This window comes from Sturnus vulgaris, chromosome 13, assembly GCF_052056855.1.
Source record: "Sturnus vulgaris isolate bStuVul1 chromosome 13, bStuVul1.hap1, whole genome shotgun sequence".
NCBI classification, from domain to species: Eukaryota; Metazoa; Chordata; class Aves; order Passeriformes; family Sturnidae; genus Sturnus; species Sturnus vulgaris.
Window position 1 is genome coordinate 12,529,668 of NC_142255.1, and position 20,299 is coordinate 12,549,966.

The following is a 20,299-nucleotide window of genomic DNA, read 5'->3' on the forward strand; positions in this document are numbered from 1 at the left end:
ACGTGTTAACTACAGAGATTATAAAACAGAGCTCACTCTCAAAGAAAATAAAAAAACCGTTTTTCATTGTTCCTGATAACTCTGTTAATACTGTTTTACTTGCATTCCAATGCCAGACACTTTTAAATAGACTCCACATCAAAAACATCTACTGTACAGAGAGAATATGCAGAAAAGCAAAAACATTCCTTGCCATGCTCTCGACAGAATTACGATTAGAAATAAATCACAAAATATAAGAAATCCCACCTTTAAGGAAGACTCTTACAGAGAAGCTATTTCTTTCCTGTGAACAAAACCTTCTTGGAGAGGAATTTTATCCGCATATAAGAAGAGTCAGAAACCTCTGGGAAGAAATGTAGCAGCATTGGTATTCTGCTCAGAAAATGTCATCACAGATCTGTTTACCTTAACTGTGGACCATGATTCAGCCGGTGACAACCGTCTTGCATACTGATCAATTTATTTGCAGCAAAATTACTAACATTTTCTACTTTAACCATTTAGGTTCTGGAAAGAGCTACTAAGACAGGAATAATATAAAAATCCTAATTAACTAAAAACTTTCCCCTCCACCACAATTCCCTGTGCTTTGGGGTGTGCGCGGGGGGCCCACCCCTAATCTTGAAGATAAATTAGGGCATATGGTGAGCAGTTACTAGAGAAACGTTCTCTTTTTCAAAATGAAGATCAGAGCTTTATCCTCTGCCTGCATCACAGGTGAATGTTAAGCACACTCGAGGGGGGGGAGATGATGAGATTGAGCTGCTCAGTGGAAGGGGCACTGAAGAAACTGGGACTGAGCATTTAAGAGAATGGCCTAACTGGTGTTCCAGAGGCCAAATCCAGGCACTTTGCTCCCTGCCTTCTCTGCTGTGACTCTGGAGATGCCAGAGTCAGTGCCACACCTAAGAGGCATCTGCCATATGCCCCACCAGCAGACTGGAAGAGCAAGTTTTGAAGTCAGAGGTGAAACCCTCTACGGTGCCTCCACACTTGGCTGTTGTGTTCACACAAGCCATCCATGTGGGACGCCCTGGGATCTCACTGCAATCCACACCCACAGTTCAACAACACCACCTGGATGTGCAAAAGGTGGGATGCAGACAAAGAATTGGAAGTAAACTGTGGCAAAAGAGAGTTTTGGTCTACTTTAGGGGAATTCTTGCTGCAAGTGCTCAGCTTGAGGGACAGTATGAGACCAGTCACTGCAGGATGAGCAGCCAACACTAAAAACCAGGATACTCTGAAGCATCCAAAATTAGACATGCCATGCAGAAACCATAGTACCCAAAAACCTCACTGTGGAAACATCAATCTTATAATCTGTAAAATCTAAAAATTATTTCATACATTACTATGTGATTTTGAAAGTGATTTTGACAGTACTTCTTATTTAATTTCCAATTTTCATGTTAATCACCTTATTCATTCCAGCCATGTTGGTAATTCTATTCATCCATATCTACCCTGTAGACAAGACATAACAATTTCCAGAGACATCATGGAGTAAGGAAAGGAAGTGGACCACATTCATATTCACTGCCTAAATGACCAGCACAACCCATATACAACTGAATAAACTCAGAATATTCTTTAGCACAATCCAGAAGACCGAAGTCACACCTCTGCACCTAACACAGAGAATGTTATAGATAAAAATTAAACTTGAAGCACAGACAGAAGATGCACTTGGCTACTTAAAGTTAGGCTGGGAAGAAGGGAAAGGGTAGCTGATTCTTCATTCTTCCTCTCTTCCTGACAAATGGCATGGCACCTTATGCCCCTGCATTTTTCCCTGGCTATTTTTCCACTTCTTATTCATAATTCCTTATTATTTCTCCTTGACCTATTCAGCCTCTGCCTGAGGTGAACTATTTCTTGTACTCTCTTTAATAGGCCAATGCATCCAACTGCTGACAAGTCCTGCCAAACTATGACCATTTCCCTCAAAAGAGGTGGCTGGAATTCAAAACAGGGAGCAAAGGTTAGAAAAGAAGCCTTAATGGCTCCTGCTCTGAAAGGATGTCTCTAGTCTTGGAAAACAATAAACCCTCTCAGAATTAAAACCAGGCTTGTATCTGCACTGCAGAATGAATGTGAAAACTGACCTGAACCTAAACACCTTGTCTCCCTCTAAAATTTGATCATTTTCCCCTGGCAGAAGTGGGGACTTTAACTCAAGCAGAAGAGCACCCAGGTCCCCACCAGGATTGTGATGGGCTGATACATTAGAGGAAAAATACTTCTCACATTCAAAGTCTGGAAATGCATGAAAGAGTGAGCCAGAAGCCAATCCAAGGACCTGGGATAGACTCACACTGAAAACACAACCTGAGCCTCCAACACTTGGCAAATGTCTCAGGTATAAATAGTTACAAGTGGGAAAGTGCACATGCAAATCGGGCAGGGAAGTAGGGCAGCTACTGTAAAAGGCCAGTTTACAGAGAAGATGAAAATATGACTTGGAAAGGCTGCTTCAGGATTGATGCAAACATTATTAAAAGAGAGGCAGGTGATTCACTTACATGAAGGGTCACAGTAAAACAGCAGACAACAGCAGCAGGACCATTTAAGGTGTTTGAATGTGACCCTACCTGGTCTTCAGCCACTAGAAACATGATGGTGCTATTACACAACAAAATTCCATGCTAAATGTCTGTGCATTACTTTGCCCTGGTTTTATGGACATTATTTTGGCTAATATTACTGACATGTGGCAAAAGTACCAAGCAAATCACCAAAAAATAAGGCTCCCCAAACTATGCAACATTTCCATATGAAATGAATGGTGATTCTCCCTCCTTCTCTGACATTTTGTATTTGCCAAAAGTAACTGCATAATTATAAGTTATGTGCAAGAAACAGAAGGTAACATTCAATGTTATTTTCCATACTTTTTTACTGAGCATCAGGACTAACAAATAGCATATATGTCTGTTCTGTTATACAACTGCCCACAGCTGACCCATTAACGAACTCACAAAAACTGTGCAAGCACACACCCAGCCTGGGCAAACAAACACGAGGAAAAAATAATAAATCCTAAGGACTCCCCTTCAAGTTTCTCAGAGACAGATCACGCTCAGTCCATTAATTCTTCATTTAACGAGCCTGTTTCATTTAGCTTGTTTTGGCTGTCATTCAATTAGAAATTCGTGTACAGGACAATTTTTTTCCCTTTTTTAAAACAGAACACTTGCTGTATTTCATCCAGTAGAACATCAGGAGGTAAAGTGGAAGGTGCAAGACCAGCTAAAGCTACAGTAAATCCAGGCACAATAATCCTGAATTAGACAAAACATCTGTATACAGCCCTGTCCACAGAATTGCAACTAATTGTTAAAAAGGCCTGGTAAAATTTATTGCTCAGTAAATAAGCAAAGAGAACAAATTGAGAGTAACCTAGATGGCAAGTGCAAGGTAAAATAAAAAATAATCCACATGGCCATACTATCAGCTTTACTGTGATTTCAGCAATGAATGTGTTTTGTCATATCTGCCTCTACATTCTTAAGATTTATTGAGATTAGACTTCAATCTACACAGAAAAAAGAAAAGCCCTCTCATCCAACCACTCCTCATCTCCTGCCTTGCACAGCATCTCATTTTTGCTGGCTGCTCTCATGACTACATATATACATATACATATATATATATATACACACACAGATACAGATGTATGTACACACACACACACACACACACATATATATAAAAACCAGAAGAGTTAAGCCTGGATTCCTTCTCCCACTGCCATTGCTTGTCCCCCATTGGGAGTCCCCCCAAGCCAGTCCACTCCAAGGCAATGTCTAAGTGTTCCAGCCACTGTCACACTATCCCATAACTTCCCCCTGTTCATCTTTCTTACCTTCCCACACCCTTAGTATTTTTGCCAAGCTTTCCTGACCAATCACAACTATCTCTGGATGCCCCAAAATCCCTACAATGGGAATCAGTGGATGCAAAAAAAAACAAAAAACAACTATTTAAGTTTTAGGTAGAGCCTATCCAAAGCTGTGGAAAAGAAATTCACTGAGCTCTAGGAATCAAACCTCACACGTGGCTCAAGAAACCTCTGAGTCACACATGGCTGGAGGGTGGGACAGGGGAAGCATCACACATATTTATTCTGGTTTTACACTCCTTCAAGCACCTGCTTTTGGTCAGTGCTAGAAAATATATTCTGGGCCTGAAAAATTTTACTTTCAGGACAAGATAGCATGTTTTTACATCTGGAGCAGCAGATGTAGCATTTCTTCAGTGTGTTTCTTCTACAAAGGTAAGAAAGATAGGAAATTAGCCAATTATCGCTATTACTTTATTTAATTAACAATGAAATCAAGCATTTTCCATTGTATGCCCTTGCTCTGGATCACTGATTATTAGTTTTATACCATCACTGCTATTTGTTCTTTCTTAAATTCATCTTGTTTCCTTTCCTCTTCTACAATCGTCAAAAATATATTTGCAAGCAAATTTCCTTTAATAAAATCTTATGTAACTGTTTTATGATAAAGAAATAATAGCAGCAGTAACTGCTCAATAGTTTATCTGCACCATGTCATCATTTGAGGCTTCATTTTTGTTCATTCAGCTTCAAACCATTTCTTTTAAAATAATATTTCCACAATCCTCTATCAAGTAGTCTGGCTTCTTACTATCTATCTAGCAATTATTTTCTAGCAATAGCAGCTGGTTCAGATTTCAAGCATTTTCAGTGCTTGATCACAAATCTATTTTGTTCATGTACAAGTTAAACTGCCAATTTGTGGAAATTATTTTGAAGCTGCTATTAAAATACTTGCAATGGTATACATAAGAAAAAAACTCATGGAGATCAATACTGTGGCTCTCCAGAGTTTACATCATAACAAGATGACAGCTCTCTAAACTCCTATCAACTACATAAAACACAGTCAATAGCTGTATAAATGCAAAGAAATAAAGCTAATTGGTAATAAATCTGCCCAGAACGTTCACCAAAATGGATTTTAACTAAATGCAGGTCAGGGCAGCCTAGCTTTCCCAGAAATCCAATGTCTTCTCTCAACTATTTCACTCTACCTAGAAATGCACAGAATTTACATGAAAGCCATTGCCAACATCACTTGTCCATATTTTCTGTTAATTACAGAAGAAATCAGCTATCAGATTTCATGAGCATGAGAGGCAGTATTTATAGCTTTTGGTTCACATTCGAAGAAATTTGACAACATATTTCTTTAACAACGAGCAGAAACGTTCAAGTGACTAAATAAACTCTTAGTCTTTTATAATTGTTTCATAAAAATATTCTTCTTCATGGAGAAAGCATTATTCTAAGTTCACACGTGCGAGTAGTTATATAATTTATCCTAAACCTAACAATTTGAAAATGCATGAAGCCAGGCCAAGACAGAAGTGTTATCCTGCCCAGAATGGGGCAATCACCAGGAGCAATCTCTGCAGCCACTGCTGAGCTGGGGCACCAAGGGGCTGGTGAGGAACCCCACCAAGGCTCAGTACATCCTCTTTGTGGCCAAAATCCATCCCACCAAACCCAGCCCCACTGCTCTGGTGGTGGCCCATGAGCTGCCCTGCAAGCCACAGACCACCCCGGGGTCACAGCCTGAGGTCTCTGTGGTGTCCCCACCACACCAGACCAAGACGTTTGCTCCCATCACCTGCAGAAAGCTCTGGATCAACACAGTCCAACGACAAAGATGTAAAATGTGGACCCCTCTGACTCAAATTATTCATTGAAAATTACTGACTTGTGTCCTTCAAATGCCTTTATTATTTATTGCAAAGATTAAGTGTGCCTCAGAAGGGTATGTTAATTTTAAATTTCATTCAGAACAGCAACTTGTGTTACCAAATACTTAATTATCAGTAAATTTACAGTGTCCTTGGGCACTGTTGGGTAATCAGAATGCTATTGTTTTCATTAAACAGCATTCTATTGATAGCACTAATGACTTCAGTTCTGCTTGATCAACAAGCAAATGATGCTTATTTGATGTTATGATAATTAATTGGCCTTTCAGGTGTTTTCACACCCCAATTCATTACTAAGAATAAGAATTTTTATGTGAAATAACGTAAAAAAATATCAGTATTCGTCAAAAACCCATTCTAAAAATAGGGTGTGGTTTAGTACTTCTTCCTTTTCTCACGATTTCTAATACATCATTCTCTGCCTAAAAACTGCAGGGGAAAACCCCCACATTTAACTCCCTTTCAAACACCCAGCCTGAGCCTAAGCATTGTAAATACTCAGTTCATTTTATGCTTGTCTAGAATTTCTTTAAGTCAAAGGAGATTTTCTGATTAAAATTTCTTTTTTTTTTTTTTCCTCTAAAGATTGAAGAAAACAGCCAACCTCACTTTCCCATAGTGGCAAGAAGGATCAAAAAAATATGACTCAAATGAGAAGTAAAATGAACAAGCTCATGCACTCCAGCCATTACTTCTCAAACTCCTTGCCCAGTTTATGAAATACTGTAGTCCAGCCTTCACACCATGGAAGAGGACTATGGATATGAAAATTCCAGATACAAATTGAACTGAATCTTGAAAAGAGTGCACCAGTGTTCCCACAATGTTCATCTGGCACCTGTCACCAATGTGGATGTGCTCAGTTTAACCTCCCATCAAGGACAACCTTCAGAACATCTTCTGATGTCTTAACTAACCTGACACACCAACCCACATTAGTGGTTACCCTCCTCTTTGCAGATCAGTTTCCCAAATCCTGAATTTTTCTGCAAGCAAAATATCACCAACATTTCAAACAAAGGTCTTAATGAATTTTCTACTTTTCACTGGCCCTTCACTTCACTGAATGTTTTATAGAACATTCTTCCTTTTAGGTAATTTCACATATTGTATCTTTCACGTCTGCAAATAACAAAAAAAAAAAAAAAAATAGAAGTTCACAAGTTTTTGGGTGCTCAAAACTGCATTTGCTCTTGTTACTTTCCAGAATTTTTCGTTCCCACAGATGTTCCAAATAGCACACCCCAATGTTATGGCATAAGGGAAACATTCATAGGCATATAGAAAATACAAAATACTATAAAAGCTCTACTCCTTAGTGTTACTTTAGGTTTATCACACTCCCAACAATTTGTCATGAATTTTTTGAACACTTTTTTTCTGTTTAACTTCTCCCTAGAGCTACTTCCTGAATATATTTCATAAAACTGAATCTTCAAGTTTGCCTTTTAAAAGCAACGATTTTAATGTAAAAGAAAAAATGCTGTTTCCAGGTAGGCTGTGCTAGACTTTCTGAAGTGATCAGCAGTAATAGCCATGCTCTTACTTGCTTTTTCAGAATTACAGAATACAAGATTTGCTGGATGTTCTACCAGTGAAGCACTAAACACAAAAAAAACCACAACCAAACAAAAAAAGGCATACAACAACAAAGCATTCTTTTTCTATGTCCCCACATTCACATTAAACATGATCTGACATCCATTACAAGCCACTTGTTCCCAAAAGCATACAGACAATTCTGTGCATATATAAAATGCAGAAGTGAAGAATGATACTGAAAAAACCCTCACTGTAAACAAACTGGATGTTTGTCAAAAAACAAGCTGATTGTTTGTCTGTAAATATTGACCAAAGTGAGGTTTTAGCTGTGCTATTTGCTGACTGAAGAGCAGCACAGGCAAGCACACAGGACACACAAGATTAGTCTGAATTCCAAACCTGGCAATCAGGTTCCAGATACTACAGGGACTCTGCACAACAAGGCAAACAACCAGGGGCAGCCACATGCATTTACCAAGAAATCACTACAAACACTTTATCCTCACATTTCAACATTAGAAAGAATCATGATTTCATTTCTGAAAATGTATTTACTTCCAGGGACAGCTCACTGATTTGATTTAAAGACGAGTTTGAGTTAACCCACTAACCAAATACCCCCACATAATAAATGTTCCTATTTTATAAATTTAACTTGCAAATGCAATGAACACTTGAAAACTATCTCATAATTTTCACTCAGTGCAGCTGTGTTTTTCATATAGTTTGATCATCTCCTTAGTGTATGAAGCAATGTACATTTTGCTCTCAATCTTAATACAAACTGTAACTGGATGAGAATAAACTAATGCATTTTCAAAGGCAAATTTAAGTGTCAAAAGCAACCATAAGACAACAAGATATAAGTTGTAAAATCTATATTAATACTTTAAAGGCAGGTGGATTGTTGCTAGTTCAGCACTGAAATAACTATCATGTGTATATTCTGCCAAGACACTTAAAAAGCACATTATCCAAATATCCTACCTACTCTGTAAAGAAAATAAAAATTAATGGTTATTCATGTGCCTGGAATAAATAATAATGGCTGTTTCCAGAGAAAAAGAAACTGTATATTTTCCTTTTCTCTCTCTGTTTCTTCCCAAAGGGAGGAACATTTTTTTGCTAATCCAACATAAACGTGGTTGCAATAAAAGTCTATTAATACAACATTATCAATTAATACATCACAACGAAACACATTCTCTGCTTGTCCCTGCACAGGCATCTTACAAATATATCATTTTTACAACTGACACATATGAAAAAAGCATCTCAAATTACACAGTCTTATAAACAAGACTTGAAAACTGGTGGTAAGATAAATGAAAACAAAAGTCAGACGACTTAATTGTGGCATGTGAATGTTATTTGTCAGTGATTCAGTAGAAAGCCTGTAGTAAAATTGAACCCTGTCCAGAGGCTGTACCACGAGCCTGCCTTCTTGCCCGGGTCCATTCTCAGACAGGAGGCAGTCAGCCAGTGATACAGGAGGAATGCAACAGCCAGGAATTTCCCTGCACAGAGACAATTTACTGGTCTCTGAAATTCTTATTTGCAATTACCACATTCATTTTAAATTTAGCAATGATGAAAGAGCATTTTTGTCCTTAGGACCATCCTGAAAAACCAAGAGAGGGGCGTAGGTGGACACACAATGAACCCTGGAGCCGAGCTTGGATACACCATCATTAACATGGAACACTCAGAGATGGAGCCAAGGCTCCTCAAACCCTGAACCATTCACCACATGCCTGCCCTTCCTAGAGCAAAGTGAGGATTGGCATGCTGCCTGTGTCTCACTCAGCTCTGCCAAGGGCAGAAAGGCTTTTGCACATCAGTAGATGAGGCAGAACCAATTCCTTAATGTCATATCAACCTTTTCATCAAAGTCGTCAGATACTGCTTTAGAGAAGGAATAAAGAGGCATGTGCCAGCTATGAGACTAATGAATAGCTTTCCTCCAGCAAAACATAATTCAGCATGAACTCCACGTTACTGTTCTTTCCACCCACTCACACATCTCCAGCTGATAGTACTCAACCAAAATGCCGAGAAGTAAAACCACACACCTTTTAATTCAGCTATTGTACACCAGCACGAAGATTTCATTTCACAGTGCCATCCTACAGCTGCCTAACTTCAAACATTATTTACATATTTACGTGCCTCCTTTTTTTAAAATATGCATGGCAACTGGAGGGAGAAACACAGGTGACAAAAGGGAACACTATGGAGAGCAAAGATATTGAGACTGGCAGCTTCCCCTAAAACATCAAAGACCATTATAAGCCTCAGTCCCATTTACAATTCAGAACCAAAGAGTTCTGAAACAGGAGGACACCAGTAAAGCAAAATATGATTAAGTCTTCAGTCAGGAATCAGTTTGGAAATGTCTGAAAAGTGAAAGAGTAGCAAGATATATTTAAGGAAAAGACAAATAGATCTCAGAAAGGCACATGTTCATTGAGTGCATCAGAAACAGACCAGAGAGTACAGAAAGTCTAAGAACACTCAGGTTTTATTTAGAAGAAAAACAACCCAACATCTCTGATCATTCAAGAACCAAGTCTCAAGTATGAATAAACTACACGGAGCCCAAACACTCATATACACTCATGTATTCAACTGAGATCATCAACAACAAAGAAGCAAGAATATTACCCACTGTGTCTTATTCTGTAAGTATCCATAATGGAAATTTGATACTTAATTTTAAATTGACTGTAATGGGCTATTTTTGGTAGGAGTTCCGTGTAGTCTGATCTAGAACATTTTGTTCTTAGTGAGAATTCAGTTCCAGAGAAATAGTTTCACTTGGGCCAACCCTAACTCACAGATGGCAGAAAATCCACAGAGACACTACACATTTTTAAGAACTTATTTCAGAAAACTGGGAAATTTGGATTCTGTAGGCCTCAACACCTGGCATTTGGGGAAGATTGTTATGTTCATTTAAGACATTCTTAATTCCAGCAGTCCACTGTCCCCTTTGCTGGAGATGCAGCTAGGAAATATTCTTATTTGCCAGTCCTCATAAGAGAGTTTGAAAATGCTCCTATACTTTGTGATGGTTCATTTACTTTTAATTTCAACAATGAAAATGCATATTTCAAACCTTCACTGGTAAGCAAAAATACATTGCAACTGCTGTTCCCACAAACCTTACTGTACCAAATAAATCTGCTTTTTCGTTTTTTTCCCTTAAACCAGAAATATTGCCTATTTCAGATGAAAACATAAAAAACTTAGCAGAGGAACTCTTATCTCTGAAACACTGAAATCCTGACACAGCTCCATTTGCCATTATATTCCTACACTGAAAATCTCATTAAAGTAAAAGGAAGTTTTAATTATACAGCCTTGTTTTCTACTGGTCAAACCACTACTTATGACAGAAAGTGCAAAACATTTTCAGGGTGAGACATCTATATGCAGAGGGCCATCTCTTTAGAGACACTTAAAAAAAGAATAAATTAAATCCAAGGAAAACACTGCTGTCCCATATACTATGAATATAACTCACAGGAGTAGACAACAGACCGACCACTCCTTTCCCAAACTCTCTCACAGTGCAACCTCCATGGACTGATGGTAAATGAGCCACCTCCAGTGAGTGGGAACACATGACTTTATCACTTCAAACTAAGCTTTTCTAGCTATCACTACTTTTAGTGTTCAAAGCTGGGCCCAGTATTGAGCTAGGAACTTTGCTAGCAACTTCACTGAACACAACACAGTGGAAATCCAGCTCTGCCATGGCCTGGCAGTATTAACAGCAATACAATTTTTTGTCCATGATAGGATGAAACATGATGCAGAGGGCAGTGACACACAATAAATAGCTAGTGCCTCTTGACAGCTAATTTTATGGCTATAATGCACTTCCCACAGCTCCTGTTACAATCAGCACCTCATTTCAGGGGCTGATTTCTGCCAGGCTGAGGGTCACTGTGTGTTGGGCTAATTAACCACTTTCCATGTGGCAGAAGCTCAGCAAATTAAAATACCAGCCTCATACCCATATGCTGGTCACAGCAAACTTGCCACATAACTTTAGCAGCCTGGCCCTCTTCAGGACACTACTGGATGACTTGCAGACATACCAGACACAGCCTGGTTTTATTTACTGCAATATATGCAGAGATTTGGGATGCACTCTGCAAAGCACAGTCCGGAAAACAGGAGACAATCTCTGTTCTTGAAAGAATTTAACAGTAAATTGAATAAAATCTGAGAGTACCACTGTGATCTATTCATAAGTTACTTTAACTCTTCTTGCACTCAAAATAATCAGCTCTATCCCAAGTTCTAAAAGCACTTCCAGTTCAGTTTGAATTTTCAATCCATATATTACAAGCAATAGAGTTTTAAAATATATGCATTTCAAGGGCATTTAACAGCACCCAGGTGTCCACCTACCTTCACTAATAGAAACAGCCAGCAGTAACAAGTTCCTAAAATTACCTACTTGCATGGAATTGTGTTCTGGGTTAGTACTGGGAAAGTATTAGAGACCATTTTTCAAAATCAGGCCTGCAGGTTCCTCAGAAATAGGTTTTCCTTTTACATCTGAGGAATACAAATATGCAGTGTTTTTGTTCTTTGCAGCTCAGTGATTTACTGGCATGCCTCTTCCCATAAAATATTTGCATATATCTGAGAGTCGAACTGTTCTGATACATTCTGTGTTTGCCAGGAAATGAACGCTTCAGTTCAGTGTAAGTGAACATTTAAAGAACACCAGGACAAATGGCAGCATAATTAACATACCAATGAAGAGCCAGTTGTTAATTACTATCCATTTTAGGCATTTTATATGAGCAACTTACCTGAAAAGCCTTTCCATCTGCATGCTGGCAAAGCCAGTAATTAAACAATTCAACACTCCTTTTGCTTGATTGGAGAAAAAATTACAATTATTTTATATTATTCTACTTGTCACATGCAGTTGACATTTAGATGAGAAAAACCTGCAGCAGCCCAGATCTAAGAATTTGAAATTAATACCATGAGCTGTCCTTGAACAAAACAACAACACACATCCAGGGCAGATGCAAGCTAACAGAGGCTCCTAATTTGACCCAGCTGATTACACCTCAGTACCTGCTGGGCTGCAGGGAAGGCAGCACAGTTGCTACTCGGAATAGAAAAAGTACCACTTTCCTCTAAGGGGGACTTCAGATGCTCCCTACAGAACAGAATCTGAATTTACAAGCTGTTGAAAGACTTGGGAGTAGCACCAGCACAATGCCAGGATTCATTTACATTTCAACAACACTGAGAAGTCAATACAAATCTCAGCACAGAGAAAATAAAGTACAGTGGTTACAGGAGTTGTGAGAAAGGTAGAGACTAAGTGTGAAAAGTGGGTTTAAACCAGGACAGAAATACCAAAGATAAGCAAAATGGAAACAAACGCTGACAAAAAAGAGAGAGGAAGCAGAAAGTTTAAAAACATTCATCAATATGTAGAGTATCCAATAGAAAGGATTTCTCTTTCTCCCTGTGCAGATGGCTTTGCTCAAGGAAGACCAGCGTGCTTTGGGTACAAAAAAAAGGAAATTACATCTATCTTGAAAACAGCTTCTAATTCCTTACACATCGCATGACTACGGCCACTAATCCATGCCAACAATAAAACTGAGATCCATTTGAAATTTTGACTATCCAAAATAAACTCTGAATCAGCTCTCGCTAAAAAATTGTCGCTCTCCATTTCATCCTGCATTTTCAAACCATGTAATTTCTGCACATTAAAGGCCAGATCTTGCCAAAATCCTGTAACATTTTGTGACAAAGTAATTCTTCCCGGAGCAGACAGAAAGCGCACGGTCCATGGGGGTTTATTCCATCTATTAATTTTCATGTGGATTTTTATTTGAAACAATGGAAGATGATGAAGGATTATTTTTCTGAAGTTTTTTCCTTTGCATCTATCTTACTTGGGTAAAAATAAAATGTACAAATGCAGCCTGATAAAATGTTTCTTTTCCTCACTTGACAGGATGATTGATACAGATGGGGTGACAGGAAATGCTTTAGAGCTGAACAAAGAAAACACTGTTAGCAAGAAGTAAACTGTACCGATGGTTTCTAGAGCAAGCACCCACCCACGATCTCTGGAATGTCACATTTTTGCCTGTGTCGTCCAGCAAGTGCAATGTTTTGCATGAAATATGCTGCAGAATGGCGAAGGAGCACCTCTGACTTCGCAGATTTCTTTCCCAAATAATCTTTATTGAGCACACCTCTACAGTCAGAGAAGCAGCCGGGGTTGGTACCTGCACACTTCTGCACCCAGGGGAGCATCTCTGCTCCCCTCAGAGCTGGCGAGACAGAACAGCTCATCCTGAGCTGATTCATCCATGTCTAAACACTCCCGGCCAGCCAAAGACACTTTGCTATAGACAGACTGGAAAATCTGCCAGGGATTACAACACGAGCCATGATCAAAATTCCCATCTCTTAAACTCAAGACCCCTCTTTCTCTTTTCTACTGCAAATTTTAATAACATTGTAATTTCTGCAGGTAGCACTGAATTAACACATTTTCCATTCTTGCTTGTCAGTTATGAAGCAGTATGCCCCCCAAAATTACTCTGAACGACACACATATCTGATCTTCACAACCATTTAAGCATAATCTCTGAATACATCTTCATAATGACAGCCCCATTTCTGTCCTCTTAATAACAATAATCACTACATCAACAGGGTTATTTTGCCTTGACTATTTTGAAAAGGCTATTTTTTTTCTTTTTTACCTAATCTCTATTGCAATTTTCCTTGCTGCTAAGAAATATGCAACACCATATGATATTACAGAAATCAGAAATATCTCTTTTGTTTTGCATTTTTATTAGAGAAATGGGGAAACATTATTCTATTGAAAAAAAATACTTGGAACTAACCACAAGCTACATGTGCAAATTTTAAATAACTGTTTTGTGATAAAAGAGATGAAATCTTTTGTATGGCCTATACCTATATATTAGAAATATTAAAATAATGGCATTTCTTCAATGCCAGTTACTGTTCAGTATACAGTCCTGAAGGACAAAACATTATCACAGAACAATTCAAGAGGCACTGGCATCTCATACCAGTTTGACTGAATTAAGGACCAATTCTGCAGTACAAGAGCTATAAAAGCACAAGAAGAAAAGGATCTGCAATGTAAACCTCCCATTAGCTAATGAGTGTTCTAATTTTGAAACCCTTTTTTTAATCTTTATCTTAGAATGAGGACTACTTTTTTGCATACCAGAAACATCAGAGCTCATTATAACCTCCATCACTACAACACTCCATTTACTCCCCAGGATGCTGTTAAATTGATTTTTTAGTTTACTGGATACTCTGTATCGTAACGAAGGGCAGAGCAGCAGCAATAAAACACAACTTTTGTGCTTTGAGTTGAACGATTTTCAAACACTGAAGTAGATTCTTTTTTTTAATCATCAATTTCAAAGCTGTTTTAAATCTAAAGAAAGTAATGGCCAGATTGTCAGACAGCCAGTTCCTTTCGGGAATATGAACTGGGCAGCATCAAAATTCTTCCACAGCACTTAATATCTTGGAACTTCAGCCCAAATGTAGGACTGGGTAACAAATTATTTGGTTCTCAGAATATCTAGTTCAAATAGAAGAATGATTTATCTCCACTTAACTCCCAAGTCAAACAAACACATAAAAACCAAAACCACCTTCCAGAACCCAATGCCCTAAACCAAGAGCCCAGATGCAGGGCTTACAAGTCTTCATGAATATGACAAGAAATCTGCTGTTAACTCATTACAAACTGAAAGTAAAGAGAGCTTATTTAAAAATCTTTAATTTAACACCATTTTATATATATTGGATTAGCCATGGGTTGAAATTACCCCTCATGAGCTGCTGTGGTTGCAGCAGTAATGTCCTAAGCCCCAGCAACTTCTCTCATGTCACAACACCTCTCTCTACACATTTCTAGTAGATGTCCTTTAGAGGACGTGTTCTCCATACCTTTATATGTGGGGCTTTCAGCTCAAAAAGAAATCACTAAAAGGAGCTTTAGGGATTACATGAACAACTCCATTACTTCTGGGTTTTTTTTTTAATTTAATATAAAAATACAACCCTAAGGATTCATAAAATCATAAAACATAGCCAAAAATGTATCCTGTGGGATCTTCCCTCTAAAGTAACTCTAGATAAACTCCAAAATCTCATTATTTCTCTTGACTTGACTTATGATTTTGTGGCATTTTGGCAATACAGCTGTTTGTACTACCTTCCATTCGGGGTACCTCACTGGGAAGAACTGAAAGGATGCCTTTCAGTTCATTTCCCATCACCTGACCACTGCAGAAAGTTGCTGCTCACCCATCAGACTGAGCCAGACTGGAACTCACCACCCAAAACCAGATGATGTTTTGGGGAAAAAAAAATTCCTAAACTCATGAAGAGTTTTATGTTTTCATCCCACCCATCTGGCTAATACAAGAATCACCACTTCATGTATTGCACTCAACCTAAGTAAAATCTGAACCCAAAGTAGCAACAGTTATGGACAAAGTTTGCATGCCAAAAATAATACATTTAAAACAGACATGGCACTAAGCTACTTTGCTGCAAGCAGTAATTTACGAAATGCTTGTTACACCCCCACAGTTTTTTTGTTCTTAAATCCCATTTCATATGCCAATCTTGTTTCAGGAGGAAATAAATTAACTATGATGCTTTGTGCCAATGCAGATGAGCTTCCCACACACCTGTATTGTTTCGCACTTCAGTTCGTCATCCAGAGTACGAGAAACCAACAAAGTTCTCCCAACCAGACCCGTGCAGCTCATCCCACACAGCCCCTCAGCTGTGCCAGGGGATGTCCAGCTGCAGCTATGCACACACACCTTCACCAGAAAGAACTACCAGGGTACATCTGACACAGCCCAGGAAGCCCACAGAGCCAGCCTTACACCCACCACAAATGTGGTCCCTGACGCTGCAGTTCCTGTGAGCCTCAGACAGGAAAGGATGCAAACTGCTCCCACTCCTATGAACTTCCCCAGCTGACACTCTCCATGAAAAAAAAGATCAGTGGGAAAAAGGATAAATCTGCATCTAACACAAGAGAGAAGATGCTGCCACAGAACAGTGCATGGTTCTGTAGCAGGAGATCCCACACTGAAAGACCTTCCCACAGTTAGAGAACACCCAGCTTTTCTCTCTCCCTAATCCCCATTCCACTATCTAGAATATGAGTAAAACCACATGTATTTGTATTGTGGTAGCTGCAAGCTAATGTCCTGCCTAAATTACCAACTGTTATTAGAACCCCAGACAATTGCTTAATAAAAATTTAATCATATTGTAATTTCTAATCATCATTAAAGATGCTTAACAAGTTAATCCTCTATTGTGCTCTTCTAACATTGCAGATCAGAAAGTCAACTGGTGCAAGGTGGCACAGCTTCAGCAATACTAATAGGGCTATTTTCATGTTACTCCAGCTGAGGATCTGTCTCCAAGAGAAAACAATGAGATTAAAATAATTTTGTTATAGATTTTTACTGTTCCTCTGCATTGTTTTGCAGTTACACATAAAAAAAAATTAAAAATTGAACAGTGACAAATTATGATTTTAAAAAGCCACAGGACAAGTCCAGGTATTTCACACAGCTCTATCTTCTGCTGTCCATGGTAGAGAAAAGGCAGCACTATGCTACAGATCAAGGGTCTCCTTTTCCTCACAGCTCCCCACTTCAACTTGGCCCCAGTGTCTGACAGTAACGCTCAGACACAGAAAACGTGTGAGGATCATTAACAGGCAGTGAGTTTATCTCTGAGCTCAGATCTGCTCCAGCTGCCCAGACAGGAGAGGAATGATGCTCTGTAACCTCAGCCTTGTGCAAGGTGATCTTGGTTGACTTCAGGAAACCAACACATTTCCATATCCTTCCCACAGAATGGCAATCTGCGTTCAGAGAGTTTGAGGACAACACTGCAAGTCAACTTTTACCGTGCCATGTGCACAGAGATGCACACAGACAACATCCTTGGCTCTTCTTTCCTTTTTATTAATGTTTCCTCCACAATCACATTACACTCTCGTCAGAGCAGAACAAAGGTGAAGCCCTGCTCAGAGTTAGGAGCAGTCCATGCATGCCATACCTCCTGCAACCACATCTTTTTGTGGGTTCAGCCACAGGCAGGTGGGTACAGAAAGTGGAAAAGGTTGGTGTGAAAAGGAAAGGTTGGTGTGGAAGGGGAACTGGGCTCTGCCAGAACTCATCAGTTTCAGACTGACCTCTAAGCATACAGGGCTGTTACTTCAGGGTGCAGCCTGGAGAATGGAAAACCAAACTCAAGCCAAGAAGTATCCTCCTCTGTGCAAAACTGATTGTAGCTGTCAGTGAACACAGTGAAACTCTCTGTTATGATGCACAAAATGTTACTCTGGAAACGAAATTATATTAATTGAATAACCTTCCTTTAAATATTGATTTTCATTTAACATGGAGAATTCTGATATTAAAACCTAATCTGACTGACAAATATCAGTTTCTGCTTACTGTATTGGCGCTTACTGATCCAAATTCATTGTTTATATCATAATATTTACTTTCAGCATGACAACTACACTACCAACTACGGCAGGATTTAATCTAATGAACAAGCTTTAAACATTAGTTGGCATTTACTCAAGCAAGCCTTTAATTGTCAGAACTCAACCTGACTCTACAAAAAATGACACAATGCAAGCACATGTTAAAACAAATAAAACTGGAATTGACCTTTAATAGCGATGTTCTTCCTTAGTATTGAGCCCAGTGCAAGATCCGTTGTCCCACTTATTTTTAGTGTCAGATACTTGTTGGTCCACACCAAATTGACCCAAAAAACTACTCTGTCCTTTCATCCAAACTCACTTTATTCCATCACGCACTGAACAAAACAGATGTTACATTTCACAGACACATAACAAAACGTCGGGGAATGTACCGTCACGACAAAATTAAACGGGAAAAATGTTTGTAAGTTTCTTTTGTCAATAACTCTAGCGCTAACAGCAAATATTTACTGCATTCTTTGGAAAGAAAACAAGCACAGGGCACATGCCGAGGTGCCGCTGGTCAGTTTCAGCACCCTGTTTTGGCTCCACGAGCCGACAATGAAGCTGACAAGGGCAGAGGCAGGGAAAGCCAATGTTGCACTGATGCGCAGGGCAGGCTCGGGTCTGCACGGTGCCGCACTGCCCGTCCGCGCTGCTCGGCTGCCCTGCGCCCGCCAATGCTTATGCACAACTGTTCATTCCTGCAGGGCTGCACCGAGCCCCGAGAGCGGCGGCGTGTCCCCAGGAACCCGCACGGGCTCCCGGCTCCGCCGGCCCGGCTCTGCCCGGCCCGGGGCCCCGCAGGGGCGGCGGGAGGAGCGGCGGGACCGCCCCGGGGCTGCGGGGCCCGAGCCGAGCCGAGCCGAGCCGGGCCGAGCCGGGCCGGGCCGGGCCGGGAGAGCCGGCGGCGGGGGCGTGTTGTGCGGCGGGGCCACTTGGGGCGAGACGGCAGCTACTCACCGGGAGGGTTTACCGCCGCCGGCGTTGCCATCTTGTCTCTGAGAAGAATTAAGACAAATGCAAGAGGGGCGGAGGGATGCTCAGAGCAGCCCGGGGGAGGCGCGGGAGGGGCAGGCAGCCGGCGGGCGGGCCGGGCGGCGCGGGGGCGGCGGCTGCTCCCGCCCCGGGACCGGCGGCGCTGCCCGCTCCGTGCGGGGCGGCCCAAGATGTCCGATGGCCCCGCGCCGCCTCTGCTCATGCGCCGCGCTCAGTGAGCATGTGCCGGGCGGCCGCACATGTGCGCTGGGCCCGCGGTCGCCGCTGCCCGGCCGGGACCCCCCGCTAGAACCGGCGAGAGCGGCCCCCGGCACGGCCCCGGAGCGGCCGCCCCCCTCGGGGCTCGAACCCGCGGCCCCAGGGCGCGAGCTTCCCTGAGCCAGGGGCAGCTGGCGGAGCCCGCGGGCGGGGGGGGCCGCGGGGCCCTGGGTGGGTGCGGCCCAGCGCCCCAAAACCAGCGGGGGAGCGGGGGCTGTCCGTGACCTCCGGCACTGAGCGGGAGGGTCGGGGTGCTCCGTATCACCCTTAAATGAAGGAGAGAGGTTGGGGTGCTGTCCGTGACCTCCAGTACTGAGCTGGAAGGCTGGGGTGCTGTCCATGCCCTTCATGTCCTCCTAAGCTTAAGGGGAAGATTGAGGTGCAGGCCATGACCACCCATGAGAGAATGCCCAAGGGGAGCTGCAGAACGATGTTACCACCATCCCTGTTGTCCCCAGACAATGACATCCCTTTTCCCCTAAAGTGACAAGGTCCTCTGGAAGGTGGAAGGGGGACAGAGCCCCATGAGTTCACGCTCATCAAGTGTCCAAAAGTATCCAGGAATTCAGACATTCTGTGCCCCTCCAGGTGCACTATATCAGTGGTATCATATTTCCCAAAAAGCCTTGGTTTGGCTCATGCTGCACTTGCTTTCACGCTAAGCAGTGCAACTGATCAACTGATCCTTTGTAAGTCAGCGCACATTTCAAGGCTTTGCATTACAAACACAAGGACAAAAAATAAACTTTCAATGAAATTGGAGATTCTTTTTATAATCTCATAACTCGGATTTTCAAGGGAAAAACCCCCAGTATCCCAGAATTAAACGGCAAGATTTCTGAAAAGCCACTGGTGTAATAATGGCAGCAGTCACGTGTAATGCGTGTGAAATACTGGAAAAAGAAAAAAGAATTTTGATGGCTTTGTCATCCCCCTGGAATGCTGCAAAGGCCTGTTAATCTTTAAATGCCTGCCCATGGCTGTGCTCAGTTGCCCTGAACAGCCCTGCAGAAGTTGATGGGAGAAGTCAGAATGAAAAGCTGCAAATCAATCCCCTGCTTTGCCAAATGAGTAACCTGAACCAGTTTATCCATTAAGATGTAAATTGGCAGAAAGATGGGGAAAGCATGGAGGCTGTGTTGACTC

At 41.1% G+C, this 20,299-nt stretch overlaps 1 protein-coding gene across 6 annotated transcripts in view; it reads right to left on the reverse strand.

Annotated features, from left to right (window-relative positions):
- Window positions 1-19,005, reverse strand: part of ARNT2 (aryl hydrocarbon receptor nuclear translocator 2) — a 96,954-nt gene extending 77,949 nt beyond the window's left edge. For 2 of the 6 annotated variants that reach the window (XM_088172581.1, XM_088172580.1), the window contains exon 1: window positions 18,860-19,005. In XM_088172581.1, coding sequence (XP_088028707.1) covers window positions 18,860-18,890 — 31 coding nt within the window. In that variant the 5' untranslated portion in view covers window positions 18,891-19,005. The other 4 variants (XM_088172585.1, XM_088172582.1, XM_014886324.2 and 1 more) reach the window with 3 other exon arrangements.
- Window positions 19,006-20,299: the final 1,294 nt, after the last annotated feature.